Source organism: Neodiprion pinetum, chromosome 4, assembly GCF_021155775.2.
Source record: "Neodiprion pinetum isolate iyNeoPine1 chromosome 4, iyNeoPine1.2, whole genome shotgun sequence".
Classification (NCBI taxonomy): domain Eukaryota; kingdom Metazoa; phylum Arthropoda; class Insecta; order Hymenoptera; family Diprionidae; genus Neodiprion; species Neodiprion pinetum.
In genome coordinates, this window is record NC_060235.2 from 36526554 (window position 1) to 36546651 (window position 20098).

The 20098-nt window shown below is 38.4% G+C and overlaps 2 protein-coding genes across 15 annotated transcripts in view; both read left to right on the forward strand.

Annotated features, from left to right (window-relative positions):
• Positions 1–19731, forward strand: part of Wdr62 (WD repeat domain 62) — an 85150-nt gene extending 65419 nt beyond the window's left edge. For 9 of the 14 annotated variants that reach the window (XM_046623826.2, XM_069135610.1, XM_046623827.2 and 6 more), the window contains 23 exons: positions 2814–3036; positions 4826–5041; positions 5138–5320; positions 5439–5599; positions 5682–6018; positions 6120–6286; positions 6396–6723; positions 6822–7032; positions 7144–7393; positions 7481–7946; positions 8262–8330; positions 8636–8749; positions 9122–9297; positions 9397–9687; positions 9820–9970; positions 10189–10288; positions 13529–13663; positions 13921–14066; positions 14260–14467; positions 14563–14689; positions 14797–14987; positions 15240–15260; positions 16278–19731. In XM_046623826.2, coding sequence (XP_046479782.1) covers positions 2814–3036; positions 4826–5041; positions 5138–5320; positions 5439–5599; positions 5682–6018; positions 6120–6286; positions 6396–6723; positions 6822–7032; positions 7144–7393; positions 7481–7946; positions 8262–8330; positions 8636–8749; positions 9122–9297; positions 9397–9687; positions 9820–9970; positions 10189–10288; positions 13529–13663; positions 13921–14066; positions 14260–14467; positions 14563–14689; positions 14797–14987; positions 15240–15260; positions 16278–16648 — 4642 coding nt within the window. In that variant the 3' untranslated portion in view covers positions 16649–19731. The remainder of the gene's footprint in view (positions 1–2813; positions 3037–4825; positions 5042–5137; positions 5321–5438; positions 5600–5681; positions 6019–6119; positions 6287–6395; positions 6724–6821; positions 7033–7143; positions 7394–7480; positions 7947–8261; positions 8331–8635; positions 8750–9121; positions 9298–9396; positions 9688–9819; positions 9971–10188; positions 10289–13528; positions 13664–13920; positions 14067–14259; positions 14468–14562; positions 14690–14796; positions 14988–15239; positions 15261–16277) is intronic. The other 5 variants (XM_046623824.2, XM_046623823.2, XM_046623821.1 and 2 more) reach the window with 5 other exon arrangements.
• Positions 10297–13522, forward strand: LOC138190907 (uncharacterized protein PF3D7_1120600-like). Its single transcript, XM_069135611.1, has one exon. It carries the CDS (start codon positions 10429–10431, stop codon positions 12808–12810), a length of 2382 nt encoding a protein of 793 aa, XP_068991712.1. The 5' UTR covers positions 10297–10428; the 3' UTR covers positions 12811–13522.
• Positions 19732–20098: the final 367 nt, after the last annotated feature.

The following is a 20098-nucleotide window of genomic DNA, read 5'->3' on the forward strand; positions in this document are numbered from 1 at the left end:
TCGCACATCCAGTCATTCACGTGCGTAAGGTCTTTGAACCGAACTCCGTCTGTCGGAGGACACTTCAGACTCTGAGGCTTCTGTTTTTGGTCGCTGAAAGTGAAGTAACCGGAAGTGGAGTGCCACGCTTATATGGACGCTCGGTTGGAGTTATAAATCGTTATGTAATAATGCGTTCGTTAGCGAACACTCTTTAATGAGAATTATATTGCGATCGGCGAATTTATTCAGCTGCGTGAATCTGGCTTAAATTATTAGAACCAACTTTTGCCAAATGGTCGTTTTCAATTTCTGAAAAGTTTAAGCTTTCTCAGACGCCTTAAGACTAGAAAATAAATTTTGATCCTCCATTGGAGAGATTTATTGAAAACTTCCTAATGGCTATAATTAAAGTCTCGTTGTTTATCAATCATCTCGAGTCGATCATTGTTGATAAATAATTACTAATTAAAACTCAAGTACACCGAAGTGGTTCGTTAATATTTGCTACGCGACATATCTGCCGTATAGTTACAGATCGAAAGTAAACTTGCCCCCGGGCTGCAAAAATGATTTTCGTTCGACCAATCGACTCCGATTCGGCACACAAAAGAACTCAATCGGAATGGTAAATTTCGAACTTTCTTAACCCGCTGAAGTGTGGTATAATTCTGGTATGGATACAGTTGGTTCGAAATAAAATTAGAATGAACAGAAGACGGAACGAAGTCGTCACATGTTGACAGAAAGTGTGTAATATACGTATACATATAGACGACTGTCGAATCTGCGTTAAACGTACTTCAACTTACGCGTGCGGTCTTGTGGTAAAAGCGTACAGGCAATTTCGCTGGGCTTTTTCTTTGAATAAGAATTGTAATTTAAATATAATTGGCTCGAACAAATTGGGTCGGTATATAGTTTGAAGTAAAAGTTGAACCTCATCGCGGATTCTTACGGACGTGATGCGCGATATTTGCTATTCGCGCATGTATCTGCGCTTTAAATTCACCGCTCATACAATACCATACCATTTGTTCCAATAACAATAATCTTTTTATCAAGCGGTTGATTTTATCCTCGTTATTAATGTAGGTTTCGGTACTTTAGTATTACACGTAACTGGTAAAAGTGTATTATATATGTATAGTATAAACATGGAGCTATTCCGACCTATTCGATCTACACGCTTGAAACTCGAGGGAAAATAATTTCTAACCGATTCGCATCGCGTCGTATTGTCCGTATAATACTTGCTGTAAATTTCGCGTCATTACTTTACATCGAACTATCGACTTCCAGAAGCTAAACTCGATTCTCGTTTGCGGAATTGCCGAGTTCAGCCTGCCGTGATTTCGTTATAACTATAACCATGACGAAATAGATCCCGATGTAGTAATTTTATAGCCCAATAAAAACCCACGGTGCACCTGAACACACGTGTGATGAAAAGACTTTCGCGAATGCAGTACAGCATACAATTATACGTCACACTTACAATAAGTACAATTACCGTGATCGATTATTCGTATGCATACATGTGTACGAGTTGAGTTTGGAATGCAGCAGCTTCGAATGCCGATCGATTTGAATCGAACTAGGTTCAACGACTCGGCTATCGAGTATGAATAGAGGCAAACGATTTCCTGTTTGAAATATCCATTGATAGTGAATAATTTTATTAAAATTGTCAGAATACCTCGGAGGGTTTTCATTTTTTCGTTGACAAATATCCACTTACCGGAGCTTGATTTTTCCCACCAACATTTACGTACGATTATCGACTTCACCAAAGTAGCTTATTTATAGACATTTCGTCACTTAGTAACAAACTGCGATTTGTAATAGATTAGTTTTTTTTCTTGTTTCTTTTGATTTGGTTTTCGGCTGTAACTTTTGAATCATCGATCGAAACTATTTGGGGTTACAGCGGCAATTAGTTTATTAGTTATATAGGAAAATGTTGCCCAGGGTGTTTTCTACGATAAGTTTGTGATATCTGCCGGGACCGTCTTTCTCTCCTTCTCTGTCTGTGATCGAGAATCATGCCCGGTGTCCCGTGACTGGTATAAGAGGCCAGGTACTTGTTGGCCTGAGAGAAAGCAGCGTGAACCAAACCAAGCAGAAAGGAATGAAATTACTGTTGAAATGCCGCCGGCTGATCAAGGTGATATAGCTGGATCCTCGTTTCTCGTGAACTTGAACTTCCCGTCGATCCGTCCCGTCGGATCGTCAACCCGCAGTGCTCATTCCCCGGGTCCTTGGATCCCGTTCCCAGATTCTGTTCGACGGATATCGGCACGCCGGGTTGAGGAATGCCCATCCGGACTACCGGACGCCGGCTTATTCTGACCCAGAATGTCGGAACTGGCCGTTACAGGGCGAGGTACTCTCGATTCGATCGTCGGAGAAGCTTTGATTGAAACTCGACGTAAATGCAGATATTCTAACGAGTGATTGTATATGTATTAACTAAATTTCATACATTCCCAATAGTGCAAATTAACGAGTTTTCCTAAACATTGATCGTGACGGTAGCGTTACCGACTTCCTCATCCTCGTAAAAACAGAGTAGATACAATAAATAATCCAAATTACCGTGTCTTTGTGTCGTTATTTGGCTCGAGGCGACTCGGATTTGGCTGCGTTTCGATCTGACTCGTGCCTGCCACAATAAAAACCGTCTGTAAAAATGTCGCGAAGAACCGTTATAGGCAGTTTGTATTTGACGTATTATTATATATTTAAATCGGGGACATGGAACCCCCTTCAGCAATCACGAATCCGAAGCACAATATCATCTCTTCTAATATAATTTTCTTCTATTGTTCCAGATGCACGGTGGTGTTGTTCAATCCGCGAAAAAACAGTCAGACACATGTTCTCAATGCGTGCCGAAAGACCGTTACGTCACTGGCTTTATCCGGGGATGGGAAACTTCTTGCTACCGGCGAATGCGGCCACGTGCCGAATGTCCGTGTTTGGGATGTCGCCGATCCTCACAATGCCGTTCAGATCGCAGAATTTCCCGGACACAAGTACGGCATCAATTGCGTGGTAAGTTGATACGCTGTATCGACTGGTCAGTTTTCAACATTGTTGGAACTGATTGGTACGGATCTCAAACAGAGATTCTTGAGTAAACTAAAGCGAATGTCGAGCAACTGGATTCCCATACCTCATGTATGATTTTCTTATACATATAATGGAAATGTACTAGATTAGAGGTACTTTTAAGCTTATAGAGGCATATTGCGACTAATTTTCAACCGACTGGATCCGCTTGACCCAACTTGAACAATTTTTTGCGATGCAATAAATTGTTCGAGATTCTTTCTCGGTGGTTCGGTATTCGGTAAAGGCTAATGAAAATTGTCTAAGCATTGAATCGAATGGTGATGCAAATCATCGCGCTCCGTAGACTTTGCAGCTTCTAACAAGCGAGCGGTGACTTTAACGCACGAGTAGGAGATAACTCTAGCCATGTGTGCCTATTGGAAAAAGACCCGCGTGCATAGCAGCAGCAGCAGCAGCAATCTAACGGCCGATCCTGAGCTCTATATTTGAGTCTCTCTTTACGCCTTATATGCGTACGCTGCACTTATGCATGCAACATCTCGGGTATACGGGTATAACTGGTATAGCTTCGTGTCGTCCGTCTCATGCTAATTAGCGATAACCGATCGACGGCTCGTCGGCAAGTATATAAGCTGCAGTTACTTGACTGACACAACGGGCGGAAGAGGGATACGCAATTTGAAATATGTATAAGCAGCTGCAAGCAAGAAATAGCCGATGCATCTCGATGCGTAATTGCTTATTTGTTTTATTGAGTATTCTCACGTCGCTTCATTTTATTATCAATTTTTTATTTTCTCATCGCACAACTCTGCAACAACGAGCTGTATTGACAATTTTACACGTTACGAATGCGTTAATTATACTTGTATACCTGTTTATAAATGCATATTTTACATAGGTTGTATGCTGCGGGGCAATGTATACCTTATACCTAATATGCGCTACAACACATGGGCGCGCCGCTGCGGCCGTTCCTGTACGGAAATTGCTTAATATGCCCACCCATAGGATCGCGTATAACGGTGTTTCGCGTAGCTACACGATCTCGCGTTTGTTTCTTTTTTTTTAAATTTTTTACTCCTTGTTTCGTATGCCCCGCGTATACGTTATGGTGTATACGGCATTTGGGAATTTTTTCACGTCCCACGGGAACCGTAAATACGCATTTTGTCACGTGGAGACCTCAAGCAAGACAAAATAAACCATTAGAAACACTCGGGGTCTCGACGTGCTGGTTGAAAAAAAGCGACTGTTACGTTTAATAATGCACAATTGCTACTGCTTGTTGACCCCTCACTTGTTGTTTCAAAGAGCTGAAATAAGTAAGAAAGTAAGGAAGTTGCCGCTTCTTAAAGATGAATCGGCCAGCCGTCCGAATCAACAGTTGCTAAAGAGAAAAAACTGCGTAAAAAATCTATAGAGGAATGGTATTTGCGCCAATGACAGTGAATCCCAATTATGAAAAAGCATTTCTATATTGTGTAATAGGAATTAATCTGAGCAAATTCGATCGACACAAGCTAATATATCAACTATCTGGGAAAAAGGTTTACAATTAGAATGTTCGAACTGATTAAACTGTGATATTTTTTTTCTCTATTCCCAACTCTTGATTCATCCTTAAATTGCCGCTATCCCCTGTGATTGGAACCCCAAACTCGAAGATTCAAATAACTCCTATAGCTGTATCAAAATATCACTAATCGCGAATCAGTCTTCCGTTCTTTTACGCGATCGCTAATTCGATAAATTTGCGATTTTGCAGGCGTTTTCACCAGGCAACAAATACGTTGTCTCGGTCGGTTCCCAGCACGACATGATCGTCAACGTCTGGGATTGGAAGAACAACGTGAAAGTGGCCTCTAATAAAGTCTCGAGTAAAGTGAAGGCTGTATCCTTTGCTGAAAATGGCAACTACTTTGTCACCGTTGGAAACAGGCACGTCAAGTTCTGGTACTTGGAATACTCGCGCAGTGCCAAGGTAAGAATTTTCATACTATCCTGCAGTCGTTGCAGATCTTAATTATTATTCATAGAGGGTACCGAATGATGAAGAGATTCGCACTTTTTATTTCAGTACAAAGAGCCCGTACCCTTGATGGGTAGGTCGGCTATTCTCGGTGAGCAAAGGAACAATGATTTTGTCGACGTTGCCTGTGGACGGGGGGAAATGGCTGACTCGACTTACGCCATTACAAAGACTGGACTCCTTTGTGAATTTAATAATCGAAGGCTTTTAGATAAATGGGTTGAGTTAAGGGTGAGTTCCGAGACGTTGCAGTTTTGTGCTTCGTTTCAATAAATGCATTAATTGGTTTACCCTTAGGAAACTATGTGAAGCCTGTAATCGAATTTACGTGACCGTCTATTTTTCACAGACAATCAGTGCAAATTGCATGGCTGTTGGTGCCGAATATATTTTCATAGGCTGCGCCGAGGGTATAGTGAGGTGTTTCAGTCCCGTCTCGTTGGAATTTGTAACGACTTTACCCAGAACACATTACCTCGGAGTTGATGTTGCCCAAGGGTTGACCATCAGGTGAGGAATTAATTTCTGAGAAAAAAACGTCGGTAACTGTATTTTGTATTCATTAATCAAAGATCCTTCACCTTTTTTTCAGTCACATGTCTCAGCATCCAGCAAGCGCCAAATATCCCGACACTATTGCCCTGGCTTTCGACGAGTGCCATCATAAATTGACTTGCGTCTATAACGATCATAGTATTTACGTTTGGGATGTGAGAGACATAAGGAGGGTTGGAAAATCTCACTCGTTTCTCTATCATTCAGCGTGCATATGGGGTGTGGAAATGTATCCTACGGGATCGGATTCTGTTACCGCTATGCCACCTGGGAGCTTTGTTACCTGTTCGAGTGACGACACTATTCGCGTATGGAATCTAGAGAAGGATTTACTGCCCGATGACACCATGTACAGGAGGAATATCTACAGCAATGTAAGTGAAAAAGTTACCATACTAACGGAACATTTTGAAAGTAAGTATGAAAATTCAAAGATTTTGAATCAACTAATTCATACGCCATCTTTTCTTCTCAGGAACTACTGAAGGTGTTGTACATCGATCCGGAATTGACGTATTTAAAGGATCTAGACTTGGCTGCAGCGGGATCTGCAGAAAAAAGTGACGCGTCTTACGACGGACGGAATGGTGTCAGATCAATTCGGATTAGTCCTGATGGGAAACACCTTGCATCTGGTGATAGGTAAGCGGAATTTTTTGAAAAATTTACCTTCTCATTAAGCGATCTCAAAGTTGCCATGGAATGTTCTTAGTTATCCCGGTTAGTTGTCATTCTATTTTTTTTTTTTCAGGTCTGGTAATATCCGAATTCACGAAGTGTCCACTCTAGAAGAAATATGCCGTGTCGAAGCACACGACGCGGAGGTGCTTTGTCTTGAGTATTCTAGGTACTCTAAGTTTTCTAAAGAAGATACTCCTAAACTGTTAGCCAGTGCCTCTAGAGACCGACTGATTCACGTGTTCAGCGTGGATCACGGTTACAATTTCGTACAAACTCTTGACGATCATAGCTCGTCCATAACGGCCGTCCGATTCTTCAATCAAACGAATCAAACCAACCAGATACAGATGGTCTCATGCGGTGCAGACAAGAGCATAATTTTCAGACAGCTTCAAGGGGTGAGAAAACCTGTAATAGTTTTCCTAGCTATCAAAAAACATCCGTACGACACATTCGACTAATTTTTATTCACGTGTTCCCACCTTTCTCGTTTCAGACGCCTGGCGGGACGCCACAGTTTGCTAGAGGCCATAATGCAGCTGGAAAAACAACGTTGTATGATATGGAAGTGGATTCAAGTCAAAAGCACGTTTTAACAGCTTGCCAGGACAGAAATATTCGTGTTTACAATGTAGCTACTGCCAAACATAGTAAAACGTTCAAGGGATCCGCTGGGGAAGACGGATCTCTCATTAAGGTTGTCTTGGGTACGGAATTTACTTTAATAAACCATTTTTCCCGAAATTACATGGCTCGGTCAAGGTTCGTACTACCTTTTGTTTGCACACCTTAATTGTTTAATAAAAATTTACTTCTAGATGCCTCAGGGATATACGTCGCTACTTCCTGCACGGATAAAACACTATGTGTGTACGACTACTACAGTGGAGAATGCATGGCAACGATGCTGGGCCATTCGGAGCTTGTTACAGGTCTGCGGTTCAGCCCCGATTGTCGACACTTGGTGTCGGCGAGTGGAGATGGCTGTGTTTTCGTGTGGAAAGTCCCCCACGACATGGTTGTCACCATGCAAGCCCGACTCGCTCAGCAGGCAATGCGAGCAGGAAAGTGAGTGGATGAGTAGCTGACATATAACACTTTCACAGGGGAATCAAACAGACCGTGTATTAATAATATCTTGACAATTTTTTGTAGAAGGCCACAACTGGTCAATGGAGGTGGCATTGCTCTTCATCTGGACAACGAAACGTTTGGCGCTCCACCCCCAGAATTTCTTGACCCAAATGCGAATCCTACCCCTCAAGGAACCGGAATCGACTATCGGTTTAGCGTTGGACAGCTACCTCTATGGGCTAAGAAACAAATAACCACTGCAGCTGCGACAGAAGAACCGCCTGCACTTGGCGGCGGGGTCAGAATGCTTGGCGTTGATCTGCCGAAAGGGCGATGGGCACAGAGAGTTCAACAAAGCGATGGTATCACTGTCAAGTCAGTTTACGATAGTGATCCAGTCATTCCATTCCCATCTCCTCGCGTTGGTGGCGGAGTAGACTCCGATGGTGGCGGAGGCGGAGGTGGCTCTAAAGACAGCTCCATTGATAGTGGTACCGAAACAAAATGTAGCAGTGATTATAGGCGAGATACCATGATCATCAAAAGGGTTGGTATTTCATTATTCAACTTTGCTCTCGATCCTAGGAAGCATGTACACTGAAAATAATGTGATACTAGTTAGGTTTTGAATGGCAATGACAAATCATTACTATTATATGCTGAAGTTCAAATTTTTTCACCTACAGCTTTTAAAAAACAATAAATAATCGGCAAGAAACTGCTATGCCTTGACAACCTGTAACAAACCTGTTTTGCTTAAGAATTCTGTGCAACTAAAAGTTATCCAATTTATACAGAGTCTCTTTTACATTTTGCAACTGCAATGCAAATTTTATAACAATCATTTTAACAACATTTTTAGGACGACGAAGAAAATGAATTTCAGCCATGTCCAGATAGTTACAGAGAACTGACTGATGATTCAAAACAGGTACTAACTTGTCATAATAACAATAAATCATTATAACTGCAATAGTTCACTCATAGTCGAACGCATGCGAAATAATTGAATTTGCTTATACAATCACGATATAATTTGCGTATGTGTTGTCCTGTTTGTTCTTTGCACTTTTATGCTTTGCCATACAATATCACACTTACTCGTATTATTAAATTTGACAATTTTACGATACAGTTTTGTTATGTTGTCATTCAACTTTGAGTTTATCAGCAGTCCATTTGTTTTGATACTAGCTGCTTGTTTACAACTACAATTATTTTCAATGAATCGCATAGGTGATGGGAGGTAACGTGACCATAACTAGAGGTAGCAATTTGACGGAGTTGACTCGACATTCAAGAAGCCGCCATCACACGGACGACAGCAGCCTTGGAAGTTTCAAGTTCGAGGTACACGACGTTAGACTGTTGTCTTAAGGAAGATAAAATACAAGTTCCTTCGAGTGTTTAAAAGATTATGCCTCAGTTTCTACTTTCATTTGTTGAAGGTTACTTTTTTATAGCACAGCTTTGCCTTGCACCATTTTTTATTTTTTTTTTAATCTTTATATTATTTCTAATGCAATGTGAGGTTTCATTTACACTTATCTAGAATGAGCACACAATTCAAAAACAAATTTGCTCACCATAAAATTAAATCTAGTTATATCTTGACATAGAGCGATAATCTAGCTATACTTGTCCAACTGCAATCAATCAATCACTGGTAGACAAAATGGCCTAACGAAACTCCGTTATTTTTTTTTTCTTGGTGTTATTCAGGACCATGAGAGTACCGAACATGATGGAGATGTCGAAGACTACTCAGAGGGAGAGAATGGTACGACTGGTTCCGAAAAGTCTCACCATCATCATCCGCTCATGTATTATCCACCCACCGAAGATATTGTCTCGAATCAATTCACTGTTAACGCCATGGACGTTGAAGAACTCAGAAAGTTAGTAATTTACTTATATATATTCTATTTACTTCACTTGTTTGGTAATTCAAGTTGCATATCAATGGTATACTTAATTAAATATTTGAACTTATAAAGATCTCAGAGGCGGTTGAAAAAACCAAGAAACGGAGAGACTGCACGAACTAACGAGCTCACAGCATCTGGTAGTCAGGATGACTCAGACTCAGAAGGTGGAGCATCGACACCAAGTGCCGAGCGCAATCCTCTATCTATGCTTTCAGAAGTCAGCTCTGAGAGTTTTGACCAATTGGCCAATCAAAGTCATCGTGAAAAATATTTGAAGAGCGCGTTCGAATCTCTGAGCGGTGCTGAAGAACCAACAAATACATTGAAGACGACTAGCATAAGTTCAAAATTTCATGGAAGGTAACGTGTACTTTGTTACTTCCCGATGTATGTACAATGTACATACTAATGTCTAAATGAACAAATGCAATTTGCTTCATCCAGTTTCACTATATAGATGCGAATCATACTGATATATTTTGCATTCTGCAGGACCAGTTCCACTGGCGAAAGTGGGGCAGGCAGGGTCAGAAATGTGGCTGTGATAAATGCAGCAAAACATACGAGAGGTGATACAGATGCAACTAAGAAGCGAGAAGAATTACAGAGGAGAATAGAAGAAACTAGGAGAAAATTACAAAGTGTAAGTGAATCTTTAATCTGAAGAGTGGGGTGAAAGGCAGAGAGTGGCGGGAGTGGTCTAAACGTTCTGCATACGCTGATCACGTACGAATAACAACCATTAAAATCAATTTTACATGATCATCTTGAAGGATAAGATTGCAGGCCATTTCGTAAATAATTTACTGTTGATTTTTTTTTTTTTTTTGCAATATTTTAATACAAGTGTTTGATTCACAGGTTGGATATCGATCATCTTTGAAATCAAGTCAGAGTATTTCCGATCTCAGTAGTCACATTCCTGCAGAGAAGCATCACCGACAAAGCAGACTGAACACAGGTAATAGAAGCGGACAGACAATTCAAAACGCAAGATTAACTAATACTAACAAACCTCCACCAAACCCAAAACCCAAATTTAACTCGTATCAACTAGTTAACAAAATCCCTCTTGTGGGAAATGTTTTTCCCAAGTCTAAAATGCCACGTGAACAAATATTGCCCAAAAGTCAGACGACTGCTTGTATAAGTGAAAAAATAAAACCTAAAGTTAATCCCAAGCGCCCGATGACATTAAGCTTAAAGAAAACTGAAAAGTACAAGCTGTCTTTGAACAAGGCCAATCAATCATTGCCAGAATCGCCGGTCTGCGAGGAACTAAAGATTCTTAAGGAACGTTGCAGAAAAAACGCAAATCGATTCGCCCGATTTGCTGCTAAGCGAAAATCCTGTAGCTATTTTATTGGACTTAATGACAATGAAACGGAGCTAGAAAATATAACTAAATCGTTTGAGAGCTTACCAGCTATGAATGAATACATCGAACATAAATCCGTTGAAGTACCCGGTAACGATGACGATGGAAACGGTAGTTTCAGTGACGATTCTTTAGAAGGGGATTTCAAAAATCCCCCTCGAAGATGTGTCAGTGATTATTTATTATACAACTATCCGGAACTTTCAGAGAATCAGAACTATCCAAATTACGAAAATCTACGTAGAAGGATACTCACTCAATCGCAAGAGAGCATTTTATCTGATGTATCAGTAGAATCCTTCTCTAAAGGCAGCGCCGAAATTTTAGATTATAATTTCGAACATGAGAGACACTCGAGTGCCAGTTTTTTCCTTTCACGACGCAAGATGCAGGCTTGCAGAAGTCAGGAGAGTATTTTGACGGACGAATCTGATTATCAGATGTTTCCACTGAGGGAAAATACTGATCACAGAAGTACAGAAAGTGTTCTAACTGATGATTCAGACTCCATGGTGAAATCTGCACCATTAGAAATGCTTTTCGACTCGCACTACAAGCGAAAGAGACAAAATTCGGAAACTTACAATGGTCCTTCCAGTAACACGACTGAATCCAGTGCTCGAAATAATGCTGAGAAAAGCTCTGATCTTCCTAGCCAACTGCGAGCTGTATTTAGATCGAAGTCATTACAAGACACGAGATTAAATGCTGTAAAATTGGTGAATAATTACCTCGAAAATGAAGAAACCCATCGTAAAACTTCAATTTATTATAACTTTAATTTGGATGACAATAATAGTAAATCTGATAACATAGATGATACTTGCGATATAACTTCAAAGGGCAAAATTAATTCTGCAACAGCACAAGGTGAGCCCAAATCCATGTTGGTATTGAATGATTTTGTTGCTCACAAACCACCAAAACCCAAACGAAATTCAGCGAGAACTCAAAGCATGCGAAACAGGGCACGGCCAGCTTGGAACAAATATAATATGGATACATCGCAGTCCCAGTATTCAGAATGCTTGAAAAATTATTCTTGTAGTGATACTTGCGATAGTATAGAACTCATAAAGACTTCAGAGTCTTGTGCTGTGCAAGATGTTCAAAGTTCATCGAAAGAAGTCAGTGACGTAGAAAGCCATAAAAAGAAAAACAGATCCGAAGATAACTTGAAAAAGTTTGAAAACTTTGTTCAGAATTCACATCTCTTACCACAATCTTGCGATATTCAAATGGAAAAAAACAAGTATCTTAGTTTACCTATGAAGCAAGTCAAACGGAATTCTTATTTTGGAAGTGAATCCGGTTACGAATCAAAGTCCAGTTGCGAAAATCAAAGTTATAGGAACCCTGAGAGTATGAATCATACAACCGACAGTGAATCACAAAACTACGAAGACTCGTTAGGGCAAGAATCAGTCAATGAGGTCCAACAGAATAAACATTTTGAAAACCAAATTCCGACTAAAGACACACCCGAACGCTATGATTCTCTAGAACCAAACTTGGATCCGCCCCATAATTCTCAAGTTGCAAAAATTGCGCCGACTATTTTGAACCAGCAAGTTGAAGGCAAACACCCCCGAATTGAAGACAAAAATGTGGATATTAGAATAAGTAGGGCGATTGAAGGAACTGTCAAGTTACTCTCAAAAGAATTTGAAAATTTAGTCCGTAGAGAGACATACTTTGCCCAAAATAAGGATTTCAAGCAAGTACGCCGCCAAGATTCGAACGAAAACTTTGCCAAGCTGGAAGCTGAACGAGATACTAAGTGTTGGATGCTTAAACGTGAAGCTCGCGGTCAGTCAGGGGAAGATAGCGACTGCGCTGATGTATCTACAATGGACAAGTCGATTTTTGAAAGTGGATCATCGACGTCAGCATCTAGCTGTACGAACTCCCCAAAACGGCTCTGGCCTCCCGCATCCCACTGCCAAAGTCATGCAAAGTGGACAAAGAAATTGCCAACTATCAACCAAGTGATACTTCCATCAAAGCAGCATTACACAGGTACCTCAGAGTATTGGAAAAAGTGTCGGAGACCAAGTTTTATATTTGTTTACAATCCAGTCATTCTACAATTTCTGTTCAAATAAGTAAAAGTTGATTGAATTGTGGTCATTGGTTTCTGACATTTTTTCCGTGTAATACTCTCGGCAGGTGCCTCTCATTTATGTGTATTGTGCAAGAAAAATCAGTTTATTATTGATAGATGTTGCTGTTGATCTCTTTATTTATTTTAGTATTACGGCGATAATAATTGTCAAGTGGTAGCTAAAGAATCCCGGCTTTTGACAAAGAATTATTTTGACTTGTTTGGTTCTCAAGGAGACAGCAATTACTTTTCAGTTTGAATGTTGCATTGAAACTCTGCTAAGCAGGGATATTTTACACAATTTTATAAGCTTAAAAAATGTTTATTATTTTCGCATGCAGCGCAGTTTATGGCATGTTCTTTCAGCAGCACCCTATCCACAATCTCCGTTTTACCTCGCTTGATATCCTAATCCACATCCTTTTTATCAGTTCTAATGATTTCTTTATAACTGATTGAAAATTCAATATTTTTGATTTCAAATCTTTCATTACGTACTAGCAGGCATTAAGAGCATACAAATTATACTTTCATACAGTCCTTTAACCTAAAGTGTACAAGTAACTGTTTATGTATGTTTTTATATACGATCTTGATTCGTTTCTAAATTTGCTTGGGATCGCACAAAGCTGGTCGAAGAAATCAATTATTGTCACATTTCGACGTATGTATTATCTGGAAGGTAGATTAGTGCATGTGTGTGTGTGTTGTGTCAACAGTTGGCACTAGTGGGGGGCGGCTGTCCTCAAAAATTATTGACAGCGAGGAAGAGGGAGGTGGTATGCGACGTGCCTGCTCACTTAGCGACCTCTCCGTCAGTCCACCAAACCGGTTACTGCATGGTCCGATAAAAGGTATTCAAATGTCACCCACGATACCAACCCTTGTCAAAGAGAGAAATCAATAAAAACTTTTCTTGTATTTCAAAAACTATTCTAGCCATTGCTTGTGCTTTATGAGTGATAAATGTAATATTCACTGCACACGCATTTACACTAAGTTCGTTATCTCAAATAATATGTAGATTTTATTTCAAAATTGTACATCGATGAGCAATAGTATTATATACAGTACTTCTTGGGCAATTATTCTTATAAGTAATGACTCATAGTTTCAGGAAAGCTTAGCACCAAAAACGGAACTAGCTCTTCTAGGGGGAATGGTAGCGGGGGCAATGGAGGTCAGTCAAGACATACCGCGGGGAAAGGCTATGCTAATCACATGACACGCAGCAGCAGCGTAGGCGTATTGAATCAGGTAAATGAAACTATCTTCTTCACTGATCGGTGTGATTTCTTCAGATCTATTATATTCGACAAGAGGTCATTGAAGAAGTGAAAATTTCACTAGTGGATCTGAATGTATCCGTACTTGAGTTCTTAATTTGCATAAGAATTTTAGAATTCTGAACTGAAATAGAAAGTATTACTTTCATTTCATTCTCTTCTAGCAAAGTGACTCCGAGTCAGACGTTGGTATTTCTAGTGGTGGAAGAGGTTGGAGCAATCAAAACAGTGGAAGCAGAATAAGTGGCTTAATGAGGCCAACGATTAGTTCACAAAATAAAGCAAATCATCAAATGAAATCCACTTCCTCTTCGGGAAATGGTCTTCCCTCGGTGCTACGGAGGCGTGGTATGCAGGGAGCTTATTCCAGTGGTAAGTAAAAACTTGAATAAAGGAAATTACCCAGTGAAACAAGCTCAGCCAATGTATGATGAGAATTTTTAACTCTGCTTGCTTTTTGTGACCAGTGAATCTAAGTCAAGTAGGAAATCATGAAGACTCAAGTTCAGAGGACACGTCTTCCAATGGGAATTCAGGAAAACCAGCTCTACCTCCGCGGCCTAGAAGTATCAGTATCGATCACTCCTCAGCCAGGTAAGCTAAACTCGATTTATATTACATTTGGGTTGTATTTATTCATAATATACCAAGTAGGAAATTAATGTGATTTTACCTGTGAAATTTATATCTTACACCTCAAGCATACCAACGGCGATGGTCAGAAGATCAGGATCGGCTGCAACGATGACCAATGGTAGGGGAGGAGCAAATGGACCAGCTGGACAAGGGGGAGGCAGGTTGGCAACTGCAAACCGAAACCAACTTGAACCAAGTCCTCAAGAGCTTCCAGTCAAAGACACTGATCATGCAATCGATATTGCCAGTGCCGAATGTAGGTTTTCAACATTTCTATTAAATATCTCCTTGTGGATTTTGCATCTCTGGATAATAAATGTTATATTTATCCTCTTTGATTCGAATAATAGTAATATGAAAAAGGTTTCAGTTCAATTTGCTACTTGATATTATCCAAATAATGAAGCATATATTTTACTACATTCAATTGATATGCTGGGCACAGATTCATCGTGTTAATTGCACCTTGATTAACATAATTTTTAATACGAGCCTTTTACTCCCACAGTAGTCATGGATAACAGTTTAGGTAAACTAACGCCGCCTATTGAGAATGCCGTGCTGTGAAATTAATAAGCATTTCATTCAATAAATAATAAATTTGTAAGTGATCATGCTATGGTTGACAGTTTCATTCTCAAGCACTAGTCAATCAGAAAGCAGACTAGAACCTAGATGTTTGGGCTGATTGCTGTACATAAACGCTGAATGTACTAATATGACTCAAATGGAAATTTATTCTTTTTACTGAGGACTTATTTTTACACTCTTGCATACAGTATCAAAAAAGTAAAAGAACACTTGTGAAGATCTCGAACATTTTTAATTTATAATAACCAAAATGCTTATTTTTTTTTATCAGAACTTCTTGTTAGCACACGACTAGTAAACATTGGTAATTTTTATTGGCTAAACTAAAATATTGATCACAGCTTTTTGTACAGCTTCAGTGTTTCACAATATCACGGTAATAGGAATCATACAGTAATTACAATCACTTGTATGGTTTTTAAATATTCATACGTAAAATTTTACGTTTGAGTAATGTTTTAAATTTACATTAGGCCACTGTTTTCTTTTAGCTATCAATTTCGTCTTCAACTTTATAATAATTTAGTCAGATATCTAGAAAATATGTTCGCTGACCATAATATACGATTAACATTTGAATTTTGATTCAGATAAAGTCTGGAATCATTAATGAAAATAGCATGATCTCATACGGATTTTAGACAATAATAATTAACATGCATGCAAGCCTGCACCTTATCTTCCACCTTTGATACAAAAAATAGTCCATAGAAATTCTAATATACATATGTACATAAAGTCATACGTGTTGTGTTGTCCAAGAATGTGTAATTAATTTACATGCGAATTGTAACTGCACAGTGACAACGTACCATAGATTGATTCTCAATTCCGACTGGATTTGCTAAATATTTTTGAATGGCGAGATCTCAACACACAAATTTACTTCACCAAAATTGTCCAATAAGGAATATTTTGAACTGACGAAAAATCTTTACATGTTTTTTACACGCAGTGTCTACTCAGTTGTGCAATACGATAGCAGATGAATTGACAAGGACAGCCGACAATGTGGTACAGCTCTACAAGCGCCTGACTCTTGATAACTCGGGCGACCCATCAGCTACGGCTCTTGATAGAGATACGATGCTGCGTGGTTTAGAATCGTCAGTTAACGAGGCTATGCACACCCTGAGGCTAGTGGCAGCTAGTGCTGCGAACCACAATGAAGACGGAGGACATACGAATGAAGCAACAGCCAAGTTCCAAGAACTTGTCGCTGGACAGGATCAAGGCAAAGTTGTGAACATGATGCAGCAGTACTCTGAGCTGCTTTTAAACCTGATGCAACAGAGAATGGGTGGACCCCAGACAAACCACACGTAAATTTCGCCCTTGAGATAAATAAGCTTTCACAAACGTTGAAACAATATATTTCATGAGTGATTTCTTCAGTACCGAGCCATTCCGCGTAGTTTTCCAATGAGTATGAATAATGCTCCCTCCTTGACAAGCAACTAGAACGTATCTGGATTGCAATGTTGATGAAATAAGATGTATTGAACTCAACACAAAATCGCGTCTTAATTCTGTAAAACCTACGCTGTCTGATGAACTTTTGGTTCTCGTTAAAATCAAAACAACAATTTTTAACTTGCATCCTCGTTAATAGGAGATATCTAAAAATGATAATGGACTTCGACTGTCAGCAATGGTTAAATTAACATTCTACGTTCAGTAGGCTTTAACAATAGGCTGGCAGAAGTGGTCATATCAGAAAGATATTTGAAAAAAATTCTATTTGGATCAAAAGCATGATCGATTATCCAAATAAAACAGGTGTAAATTGATTTTGCATAAAAGTATGGGTACGAAAAAGAATGGACAAGTATAATATTGTCCGTAGTAACTGATGAAAAAAAAACTTCTTCAGATGCAATTGATTTTTTTTTAATTGCACAATATATCGGAATACGTGTATATCGACCTTAATGTTTCGAAATGAGGCCATAGGCCATGAAATGCCAATTATTAAAGACTCGTAGATTATGCTATCACCCAGAAAATTAATTATTTAAATATTATACAATAACGTAAGCTTATCAAACGGGGTTTCAACCATTAATCGAGAGGCTTGAGTCTAAAAGTTATTGCTTTTCGAATGGTCGCAGTAATATTGTGCACCTATACCATGGAACACAATTTTCTTAGCTCTGTTATCAGGCATATATTACATCTTTATTTTCGGTAAATACAACACGCCAGTAAACACAAATAATTCAGATCTAATTGCATATTGAATAAACCATTAGTGTGCCGAGTCTGTGATTATTTTGTTTTCCTGTGCAAATATTTTAATTCCAATTACGACCATTGGGATGCTTGGAATTTGACATTATCACCTTACTAATTGTTATTATGTAATAACTAAAATATTTTTTATAATATACTTGCTTACGGTAACTTGTAGTTTTAACAAGGTATGGAGATGTCTCATCTGAGTATAAGTAGCATATGCGTTCAAGTCGTTTATGACTTTAATATTCATACATGAACTTTTATATCTAGTCTTACGTTAGTTTTATGAAATTTTACATGCGAAACCTTACAAGTACCCAATTGATCAGCAACTAATGTACGATGCGAAATGCAATATACATATATTTGCACAGGCTTACAAATAATCTTAGTATGCAATAGTGTATTTTTATCATAGAAGTGGATATATTCAAATATTTTTCCACAAATATACATGTAAGTTTTAGAAAAGTGAGGTGAATTTTTGCAAATCCCTAGTTGAGTAAAGTTGTGTTTCAATTTTAACCATTGTGCTCAATTAACGAATAATAATACATATACAAGCGATTTTGATTGAAAGAGGAATTGTGTGTACTTCAGGATGGAATTGAAACATTTAAAAATGTGTATTATTAATATTATTAATAGTTTTTGCTACCCTAGTTCTATTTTTTCATACACTATTCCTTCTTTATTTATTGTAAAGTCGCTCATATAGTGTGACAAATAAAACCGTGCCATTTAGATTAGAATTAGATTCGATTTTCACACTCAAATACAATGTTTATCCCAATTCAATTTGACAACAACTTGGTTCTACACATCTCTGCGATAACACGCGGTAAGATTTTCGTAATCAAACATTCACGCTGTATCAGTAGATATTCTGATTTGTTGAATCATTTTTCACCTCAACTGAACCATACCTACATATTTAATTCTTAAGAACCGTAGTGACTTAGTGTCATACGTCTTGCTACATATAATAAGTCTTGCTCCTGTTTCATCTCTCCGTTCTAGAAAACAATTTTGTACTGTTTTTCGCACCTTGAAGCGTTAAGCTCTTGTAAAGTGCTTGTATTATTTTCAAGATATACCTACATCGTAATGTAAATATGTTCGTCATTTCGTCACAATAATTACCTGCTATGCCAAACTGTTATTTTGCTATTTTTCATCATTTGCCGATTTTTAGAAGTGGTTGAGATGTAAAAATGCAAGAACTTCTTACATATTTCAGTATTAAAACTTTCTTTTAATAATACACATTTACCTTCGGACGATTTGGTTGCTAGTTTTATTAAAGCAATTATGATCATGCATTGTTATAGTCAAAGAATTATGTTACCCAGGAAATCGTATTCGAAAACTTGATTCGTCGAATCTCATTGAAAAAACATTAAGCATTTATCTATTTGAAGGCAATGATTATCATTCCGAAATAATGGTACTATACTGATAACAAATAATCACAATGATAACCATTTGGAAAAAAACGTGAAAATTGAAACAGCTTCGGAAAATTTGAATTATGGCTTTGTACATTGTTATGAATGTTGTATTAAGCTTTAGTATTATATATTGATATTCGTCTTTTTATTTGTACATATTTATTTGCGCTATTTCGGACTAAGACACTTGACTTCATAACATATATACATATAAACCTGCAGGTGTAACGTTTATTGTGTACGAACGTGTAACTTTTATTAGTGTACCGTTTTGTATATTATGTTAATAATTAATATATGTATAATAGTTATGTTTCAGTTTAATGCATCTGTAATATTTTTCACACGAATTCACTCCTTAGCCATTACATCCTATCTACCTATTAATATCTTCGTATACTGCTTAGTTATCATCATCGCCATGCAGATTAAAAATACGTTTCCTCAAAATATGTATAAACATTTAAAGAAATATGCAGATTCTTAAAGCTATGTAACCAACCAAATGAAATAATTAATTTCACTCTTCCGATCACTCATATCCAGTAAACACTGTTATACGACTGGTGATCTCTACAGCGATTAAAACTACTTGCGAAGTAACGTACTTGAAACTGAATTTTTGCGTTATCTTGGTGTCGTTTTGCTGGCGTTTGCGTCGGCGGCAATGTTAATATTGTAACTCTCGTTGGAATTACGTAATAAAATGTGGGTACTTGAGCTTGTGTGGCAAATAAGTGGCGAAAATTAAAATGTTGAGAAAATTATGTTTTGTTGCAAGATGCGGTGTTATTCGTTTAAAATCTGAATCAAGACTGTTTTTGCAAGAATGCTGGTTGACGCAGCAACCTTATTCATGTCCAGACATAAGACGTTTACAAACTTCTTTTATCTGCGATGACTACTAGTTCATTAGAAAAGGGGGTAAGACGGGTGATTTCACCCTGTGTAACATGTCTGAGAAATAGCATCGAATATCGATTAATCGAAGCTGAAAAACATCTGGCGAAAATAAACGATTATTGAGAAAAAAGAATCGATCAACGATCTCGATTGATTGACAAACATCGTCCCTCCCTCCCCGCTG

Bases quoted from the DNA above. Each gene is read 5' to 3' on its own strand.
- LOC138190907 (XM_069135611.1), top strand. From the start codon at position 10,429: ATGCCACGTGAACAAATATTGCCCAAAAGTCAGACGACTGCTTGTATA.